This window comes from Poeciliopsis prolifica, unplaced genomic scaffold (assembly GCF_027474105.1).
Source record: "Poeciliopsis prolifica strain line A6 unplaced genomic scaffold, Auburn_PproV2 SCAFFOLD003, whole genome shotgun sequence".
Taxonomy (NCBI): domain Eukaryota; kingdom Metazoa; phylum Chordata; class Actinopteri; order Cyprinodontiformes; family Poeciliidae; genus Poeciliopsis; species Poeciliopsis prolifica.
Window position 1 is genome coordinate 10,448,423 of NW_026562378.1, and position 8,935 is coordinate 10,457,357.

The 8,935-nt window shown below is 40.5% G+C and overlaps 2 protein-coding genes across 2 annotated transcripts; one reads left to right on the top strand and one right to left on the bottom strand.

Moving 5' to 3' along the window:
* Positions 1 to 711: 711 nt before the first annotated feature.
* On the top strand, positions 712 to 6,126 carry si:ch211-159e12.5 (uncharacterized). Its single transcript, XM_055022759.1, has 3 exons — positions 712 to 751; positions 875 to 978; positions 1,413 to 6,126. Exons 2-3 carry the CDS (start codon positions 896 to 898, stop codon positions 5,047 to 5,049), a joined length of 3,720 nt encoding a protein of 1,239 aa, XP_054878734.1. The 5' UTR covers positions 712 to 751; positions 875 to 895; the 3' UTR covers positions 5,050 to 6,126.
* Positions 6,127 to 7,248: 1,122 nt separating this feature from the next.
* cnpy2 (canopy FGF signaling regulator 2) lies at positions 7,249 to 8,918 on the bottom strand. Its single transcript, XM_055022803.1, has 6 exons — positions 8,808 to 8,918; positions 8,539 to 8,645; positions 8,342 to 8,457; positions 7,919 to 8,116; positions 7,638 to 7,734; positions 7,249 to 7,538 (listed from the first exon to the last, which is right to left on the bottom strand). Exons 2-6 carry the CDS (start codon positions 8,636 to 8,638, stop codon positions 7,495 to 7,497), a joined length of 555 nt encoding a protein of 184 aa, XP_054878778.1. The 5' UTR covers positions 8,639 to 8,645; positions 8,808 to 8,918; the 3' UTR covers positions 7,249 to 7,494.
* Between the last annotated feature and the right edge of the window lie 17 nt (positions 8,919 to 8,935).

Here is an 8,935-nt window from a genome sequence, read left to right on the forward strand (position 1 = left end):
CTGCTGATGTGCAGCTTTTCTGTTCAGGAAAGGAAAGCCTGTTTGTTACGCTGGAGAGTTTCAAAGAAAGGGAGCCGACCCGACTGCTGCCGGTTGCTCCCTAAGCTACAAATCACATAACAAAACAACAGATTTCTATCTACTTGCCAGCCCAGCACCTCCCACGCGACTGGCCCAAAAAACACTAATCACTTGTTTTTGTTGATGCTTCATTCTTATAATGACTCATTACTGTAGCTGCTATTGATGATAGGACATTTTTTTAAATTGCACATCTGGGATGTACCAAACAATGAATAGGATTTTTACTGATTTAACATATTTTTTTAGTATAAACAATGCGAATAAAACTAAATAATAAATGAATGCCTCTTTAAATAAAATTTTTATCAAGTTTCAGAAATATGGAAGACAATCATGAAGACTAGAGTACATATGACATATATTGAAATGCTAGATTTCTAATTTAAGATAAAAAATTTTGTCAAATCGAAGCATAAATAATTTAGGAAACGTTTGTCAAATTCTAAAAAGGCTTAAAATTTTACTACTTAAAAATTGCCACATGAACAGAGGATGGGCCCTTAATTGTATGGATGTTTGTGTGTGTGTGTGTGTGTGTGTGTGTGTGTTTAAAGAGTGGGAGGAGGACAGAGATCCACCATCCCCTAAAGCACTTCTGTTTGGACTTTGTTATTCATCGCCTCACCTCAGGAGGCTCAGCTAAGGTTTTTGAAAACAGCGACTGAAGGTATGTGTTTAAGTTCATTTGGGATGCAATATCTAAAATGTGTTACTTTAAACTTCTCACTTGAAATTGTGTCATTTGAAGCAAATGAACCTTAAATGTATGTTTTCTTTTGTAACCCTTCAGATCTGAGCTTGCGAGCAACTGATGGAGTTTTGGTTGGACAATCAGGGTCAGTCACAGATGTACCCCAGATTTGGGACTCTTCCTGGGAGAAATTGTGCAAACAAGTAAGCTAAAGAAAAAGAAAAGGAAAAACTTTTTGTTAGATGATGCTTAAAAAAAGTGTTTTTTTTTATTTTTAACTATAGTAGAAAAAGTGTCTTAAAAACGAAACACTTACTTAATTGCCAAACATGCTCCAGTAATGCAATCTCTTAAACTGAACACTTTCAAAAACTGAATACAGTTGAGTAAAATCTGTTTCTAAACATTATAATCGGACCAATATGAGGCAAAAAGGATGTTGTATATAATATTTAAACTAAAAGATGAGAAGAGTCACAAGTAATATAAATTATGATGTATGAATTCTTTTGCATAGCATTAGGTTATAAATGCTTTGCAGCTGGCTGAATCTTAAGGTAAATGCATTTAACACATTCCAACTCTTTTGTTTTCCAAGTTGAATTTAATTTGAATTTTTCCACCATTTTACTCACAGCTATCATGAGAGACGGCAGGCGACCTATAACACACTGTGCTATGGAGAACAGCAGGATCAGGGAAGGGAGTGCAGTGACTGGACGGTACCAGGATCAAGAGTAGGAGGAGCTCTACAGGAATATACCAACTGGACCAACGCCGAGCCACCTGACTCCTCTTCTCCAAACTTTCCCTTCATTTTACACCGTTATGAACAGCGCCACCAGGACCTGGGGGAGTATCGGCAACACAACCCCAGAAACAGAGAGTGTGCGTCTCACGCAGCTGCAAGGGACTACGACAGAGGATTTCTGAGAGATGCATTGCCAAAGCGGTGGGATCAGAGTCAGCCAGTCTGTTACAACAGAGATGTTTCTGCTAAGAGGAACAACAGCAGCTATCGAGAGCTGGAGGCCTGGGCAGCCCGGTACAGTCACTCGCTGCCAAGGAGGAGACGCTTAGAAGCAGAGTTACGAGAGGCCGCCCAAGGCCAGTCGGAGAGAGAAAAACTTTTGACACATCCTGAAGTTCAGCTACAATACAACCAGCTAAATCGAAGCAGCAGAGTGCATGGGCTGTGGGACAAAGCAGGACCTCTTACTACTGACCCAACCCACATGAAGGGAAATACTGAATACCAATCAAGGGTACCAGACAAACCTCCTGGGTATATTGGACCTCCTCCCTACAACAGGCCACACAAAAGTCCGCCTGTGATGCACCATTGTGATTTTGGCAGGCAGCTGGTTGGGAAGAAGCAAGCCGATTGGTCACAGCCAACTCTCAGAAAGTCAGATGTCTTTTTAGATTTGGAAACCAAGAGTAAAGTCGAGAAAGATGTAGGCAAAATCTGCACTGGATTGGAGGAGCTGGAGTTCAGGAAACATGAGAGGGATGCTTTACAGGGAACCGGTTCCATTGATACACAGAAACCTGAAGGGATACTGGATGAAGAACCACAAGCAGTTCAGAAGTCGGACACAGAGAAGGAAGAAATATGTAAGGTCATAGAAGGAAGGAAGTTCAGACTAAAGAAAAAGACAGGAGGGATGACAATATTCTGCCTTGTGTCTCGAATAGCTAGTCCCTGTGAAACCACATCTTTACCAGTCTGTAGCATCCAAAGCACAGAAATAGGAGAGCTCTCAAAAGACAGACAGATTGGCAACCAAGTGAACAAGATCGCTGATGATGTGGACTTCAGAGCACACACACTAACAGAGCAGTCAGATAAAAAGACCCCCGAATGCAGGGGAAAGGTTATGCCTAAAGATGACCTACCAAACAACGTTTTCCTGGAAAACTCTGGAGTTGTATGTCAGTCTGTGGAGCCTGTGTTGACCAGATACCCTTTATGGAGGGAGCCCAGTTCCAGTACCAAGCCAGAAACTGAGAGCCTCAACACAAACTGTTTGAAAGAGACAAGAGGAAGCATCTTGAACCAGGATGAAGGTGCGAATGTAAGAAGCCAATCAACAGACTTTGAAAAGGATAAAGTAGACATTGCTGAGAACAGTGAGGATATGAATGGTCTACTGGTGATAGACACCAGCTGTGTTGTTGTCAAAGTGGAGATGATTCCTTCACCAAAGAAGGAGCAAGTTCACTATTTGGACTCCACAGCACATGATGAAGGCAGAACATCTGAATCCAATGCTCAGGTTTATCAAAATGAGTCCTTGCAAAAGTATGAAGACCCTGAAGCTGATATGGATCCAATACTTTTGAAGAAACAGGAAGAGAAAGAGAGTGACAATTCCCTCTCTGGTGTGCAGTCTTCTTTGGTTTCTGAAAAGGAAACTCTGGAGGAGCGTGCTGAAAGAATCCTTGGAATACCTCTGCATGATGATGATGAGCAGCAAACTGATGGTGAAGAACCACTGATTGATCTTTGCAAGGAGGAGCAGAGTGAGGAGGCGGAACCACCTGATTCAGGACAAACTCTAGAGGATACAGCAGAGGTTCTCCTACTGGACAAAGATGACAATAAAAAGCTGCTAACAAGTGAAGATAGTAAAGATTTTACAGCATCTCAACAGTCAGCCAACAACAACATGACTGCAGAAGATGACACAGAGTCCCAACTTGAAACAAACACTTCAACCAAAAATGAACTGAAGAAAGAAAGAGGGGGTGAATTCATTTGTGGTGAAAGTGAAAACGAAGAGCGTCTTGTTGATCGCAGTAATACTTACTCACTTTCTTCAGATTCATCAGATTCAAGCACACAGGAAGGTGCTGATTCTGAACTGGATGCACAAAATGTAGACCCAACTCCTCACTCTGATGCATCACCTCCTCTTTTCCCTGAATCACCCGATTCAAGCACCACTCTCAGTGAAGAGCATCTCCCAAGCCCTCCTCCTCTGGAAGTATTATTCCCAGAAGCTGACGTGGAGAGTGGCGCCGAGCCAAAGCATAGTGGGGATGAAATGTCAGACATAGCTGAAAACGGGTCCTTGGTCACAGAAATGAAAGAAGTCTTGCCACATCTACACAATTATCAATGTGACAACACTTTTTGTGTCACTAAGGAGCAAACAGTTGAGAATGATTCATCTGGAGCTGAAGCAAAGTATGAAGATCTCAACATTTCAGCTCAGCAGCTTAGAAGTGCCCAAACTGAAGGTGCCACTTATCTAAACAAGGACCGGGATCCTACAGTTCAAACAGGTGAGGACAATGAAGAAAACCCAAGAACTTGTGAATCAGAAGATTACAGCTTCCTACCAAAGAATGATTTGAAGAACAATGTGTTGTGCAAGACAGAAAAAGATGTGACTCTGGAGCCAAGCCAAAGAAATCCAGATCTGACTGCAAGTCCCTTGACAGAAACAAGCGATGAGCGAGAGGAATTCACTCAAACTCAACTAAACACCTTGCAAAACTCACAAGATGAATGCCTTGACGATACCTGTCCTTCATCTGATGAGGTCTTAATCAAGTTTGTAATCTCTGATATTTCATCTTCTCTACAAGAGCCTGACAGAGAATGTGCTCCTCTCTCTGAAACAGACTCAACTGGGTGTCCTCTAAGCATTGACATCACTGCTGCTCGAGACATCGTGGGAAATCCCTCTAATTCTTTTTATCCAGATTCCAGCGAAGAATCCAGCCAGTTGACAATTTTTCTTTCCCAAGAGGAAGACGTTTCTCCAAAGATCTCTCCGACCTCTGCACAAAAGAGAGCCTCTCAGTGTCCTAAATCCCTGTTGGATGTGGTAAGTCGCATCAGGAAGCACACAGCACCCGACTCCGAGAGCGAAGAGGAGGAGGTGAACGAACAGTGGGATCTGAGTTGTCTAAATGTGGTTGCAGACACAAAGTCTGAGAGGAACTCTAATGAGCTGCAGGCAGTTTTGGAGCTCAACACAGGGCAGGCGGACAAAGAACCAGAGGGATATGCTGAAGAAGACAATATGTCCTGCAACAGCCACGTGTCTGAAGCCATTATTACTTTAGGGACTGAAGAAACACTATCTGGTGAGGTGAAAGAGGAGTATGATGCTGGGGAACAGGAGCTAAGATGCTCCAGTGAAGAAAAAGATGAAACCCGATTGGAAGAAAGTGAAGAAGAGGACAACATAAATATTTGTAATTCTAGTGAGGACGGTCCAGTGGAGGTAGATCGAGAGGTCAGTAATGTGTTGAGTTAGACTAACAAAATATCCAACAAACAGTGTCTTGCAAACATATTCTAACCCCTTAAACTTTTTTATATTTGGTAACATTACAAGCAACAACTTCAGTGTGTTTTGTTGGGACTATCTACTCCACCCCAAAGTTTAGCATAACTGAGAAATGGGAGGATAAAGACGCATGGTCTTATGTTACAAATAAAAACAAATTTGGCATTTGTCTGTATGTCAAGTGCATGAATGCGTTTTGACATACACCTACATACGTCGATATCACTAAATAGATAAATGGCCACCAGAAGACACTTTATTAGTGAACAAGTGCATAATTTAATCTCAGTAGGATCCAGCTGATTTTAGAGAACGTTAATGAACAATGAGCATCATGATGGCCAATGAACACAGTAGACAGTTCAGTGAGGAAGGTGTGGAGATATTTAAAGTAGGAATAGGTTATAAAACTACACCCTGACCTTCAGGAAAGGTCAGGGTGTAGTCAAATCCTATCTATGAAGTAAAGATAGGATTTAATTCATACTGTAAATCCTAGCTTTTTTTTGGAAGAATGGCAAGGAGCAATGTTTAAAAAAAAAGCCACAAGAAGTCATTATGTTTGCAAAGCACAATAAGCAAGGCAAAGAAGGTACTCTGGTCAGATGACGACATAATTTAACTTTTTGGTCAACATCCAAACTGTATGTGTTGTTGCTGTGAAAGACTCCTGTCTCTCTGAACACACTTTTCCATGGTAAAACATGGTGGTTGGGGCATCATGCTATGGGGGTGATTGTCTTCAATAGAAACAGGGAAAATGGTCAAAGTTGACTGGACCACTTATCGAGGTAAATACAAGGCAACAATTCGAAAAAGCAAAATATTTGATAGTAGACCAGAGGTTTACAAAAACCCTAAACTTAAAACTAGAGCTGCAACACCAAGCATCGCTTTCCTTCCAATTTTCAATGTCTTTATTTTATACCACACAGTTACACATAACATTTTAGCTGTAAATATTTCCAGGAGTGAAGATATTTTTGCAAGTCACTGTACAGTAACTTTATTTTATCCATACTGTTAAAGTAATTTTAGAGGTTTTATAGTTGATTATTGAGTGATAAAAACAGAAAATAGAACGTTTGCTTAGGTTTCAGTGTGGAGAATGAGATGTTTGAGATGATTCAGATTAGGTCTCGAGTCTAGAAATAAAGGCTGAACTCATGTTGAGGTCATAGAAATATATTTGAAGAGAAAACAGATTCTGAAATTCATACAAATGTGGAAATTTCAAGTCAATTGTGAAACAAATTTTTTTTCTTTTTTTTTAAATAAAAGCCTGAATGTATTTTTTGTACATTCAGCATCACAACACAAATCACTCTATTGATGTAACAAGGGTTTGGTATAATTTTGCTGACAGGAACTAAACTTAAATACTCACATGACCATACTTAAATTAATCCTATAAATATTATGTTTTTTATGTCCTGATCAAAAAATGACAAATGACACAATATGTTATGGATGTGAAAGAAATAAATTAACTACTTAACACCTTTTTGCTTTATTGAAGCAAAAATGTAGGGGAATTAAGACAATTAAACATAAGGTCACTCTAAGCCATAACACAAATTTTCACACAAAGATGTAAACAGACTCGACAGTCTTGATGAAAATGTTTTTGGGTGTTTTTTTTTTTTTTTGTTGTTGCTTTTTTTAAAATCATCTGTTAGTTTTTATAGTGAAAAAGCTGCTGAAACATGGACATAGTTTGGAAACAGTCTGGCTTACTGACACAAAGGTTTTCTTCTAATGCTAGCCATTTGCAATCCGGGTTGTAGAAAACCTACCACATCAAAATTAAAATAAATTTTATATTGGTAAACATGAGCATAAAATGTAGGTATATGTTGGTGGATTAATAAATCCTGTAAAATGCAGTCTGTGCACCATGTGACTGAATTGTGAGTTCTTACAATCATTGTGCAGTTGACGGGGAGGATGAAAGGATTACTCTGGAAATATTTGCCATGGAAAACCTAACTTCACTTAAATCAAATTCATTTGACATTTTTAATCTTTAAGTCAACCTTTAGATTGACTTATTAGACTGTTTTAAGAAAAGCAAGGCAGGAAAGCCTCAAATTAATGCTATAAATCAGGACAAATAAATGAACTTTAAGTGTGATTTTAAATTTCCAACAGGACACTAAATATTAATTCTTGTTGTTCACAGTTTGAGTTTAATGAGGAGTGTTTGATGGGAATGAAAGAAACAAAACATAAAACAGACAGTAACTGGATCGGTAACCAAAAGGAATACAACATAATTAGACGGCAAGTGCTCCTAAATTCTCTGTGATCTTGTATAAAAAAAATTGTTTACATCTTGAGGCAATGTCATGAGACTTTACAGCACCACAAGGTTTGGTTTGTGTCAGAGATCGCAGCTCTGACGAGAGAATATCAAAGCTCATCGTGGGGAATGTTTAAGGCGTGGTCACACAGGTCTGCAAGGCACACAAACAACAACAAACAAAACATTGAAATTACACAAACATACTGTGGCTCAAATTCACAAAGAGGAGCAAAACCAATGGTGACCATACCTGTCCTTTTACTGCAGAGTTTGTCTTTGACATTATCCGTTTCATGAGCGAAGAATTCGATAATTTCATCTTCATGATGTTCGACAATTGTTTCACACTTCAGAAGAAAAAAAGAAGCAGTAAAATATGAGCACAACTCTTCGCGAATGTCTTACCGTGATTTGTCTTCTTATTAATGAAAGAACGATTAAATTAAAGTCAATGAACATCGTCATTGGTTTAAAAACTTGTGTAGACGTTCTTCAACTTTGCAAGAGGGCTAAAGAGAAAAATATACTCACCGCAAATTTTAAACTGGATGTCACTCTTGAGTCCAACGCGGCCTCAGAGAGGTCCATGGCCTCACCGGTCCGAGACTTGACCCTGACGTAGGACTTCCTGTTTGTGGACGGCTCTGTGCGCTCTCCGTAGTCCTCCATCCTCTCGCACACACTCTCCATCAGATCCAGGAGGTTTCCCTCTGAGCGTGCCAGAGGAACCTGTTAGCAGCAAAGATCACAAAAAGAAAATCACAAACTAGCCACTGGCTAACCCCACAAAGAGGTCTGCACAGACATAATATTAGATAGGATAAGAAAACAAACATACTTTTTGAATAATTTAATCCTATAATAAAATTAATGCACCTAAACTATTGCAGGCGGTGCAATAGTTTAGTTGCACCGCCTGATCACAACAGTACTGCTCTGAAATGACCCCCTAACCTCTCTGATGGACTGACTCCCATCTGGATTGATCCTGAAGGACCCAGTCTGGATCATTTTCTTTGGATCTACCTGGGATATGGCCCACTCCATCTCATCCACCAGAGCCCTGCAGGCTGAGCAGGCAGCAGATCACAGGAACATGAGGAGTTTTCTGGAGGTGTTGTGAAAACTGACCAAGAGGACAAACAGATTACCTCCACATCTGATGTCCTGTCCTTGTCTGGCAGCGCGGCTGAAGCTCAGGAGGAGAAACACAACTGCACAGGACGTGAGCAGGAGAGCAGCATCCCTCATCTTATCTCTGAACACAGAGATGCCACTTTATCGCCGGCCGACACATCAATACATTCAGAAACCGCAACAGGTTCACTGGTGAAACTCTCTACCACCTTTGTTATTGTGTTCTGCAACCTAACCTAGCCTAACTCTAAGCGAAGTTTAATCCCTTTTTCGTTGAACTTACCTGCTTCTGGAAGCTTCTCAGGATGAACTTCTGGGCTTTTCCAAGCTGTTTCAAAGCCTTCGGTGAAATGTGGTGACGTAGCAACGGAGTGGCTCTTCCACCGGTGGCGAGCGCCACACACAGCGGAC

Bases quoted from the DNA above. Each gene is read 5' to 3' on its own strand.
- si:ch211-159e12.5 (XM_055022759.1), top strand. From the start codon at position 896: ATGGAGTTTTGGTTGGACAATCAGGGTCAGTCACAGATGTACCCCAGA. The intron at 979-1,412 runs GTAAGCTAAAGA...TTTTACTCACAG, and splicing joins GGGAGAAATTGTGCAAACAA to CTATCATGAGAGACGGCAGG.
- cnpy2 (XM_055022803.1), bottom strand. From the start codon at position 8,638: ATGAGGGATGCTGCTCTCCTGCTCACGTCCTGTGCAGTTGTGTTTCTC. The intron at 8,458-8,538 runs GTAATCTGTTTG...CTGCCTGCTCAG, and splicing joins ACAGGACATCAGATGTGGAG to CCTGCAGGGCTCTGGTGGAT. The intron at 7,735-7,918 runs GTGAGTATATTT...TTTCTTCTGAAG, and splicing joins CATCCAGTTTAAAATTTGCG to TGTGAAACAATTGTCGAACA.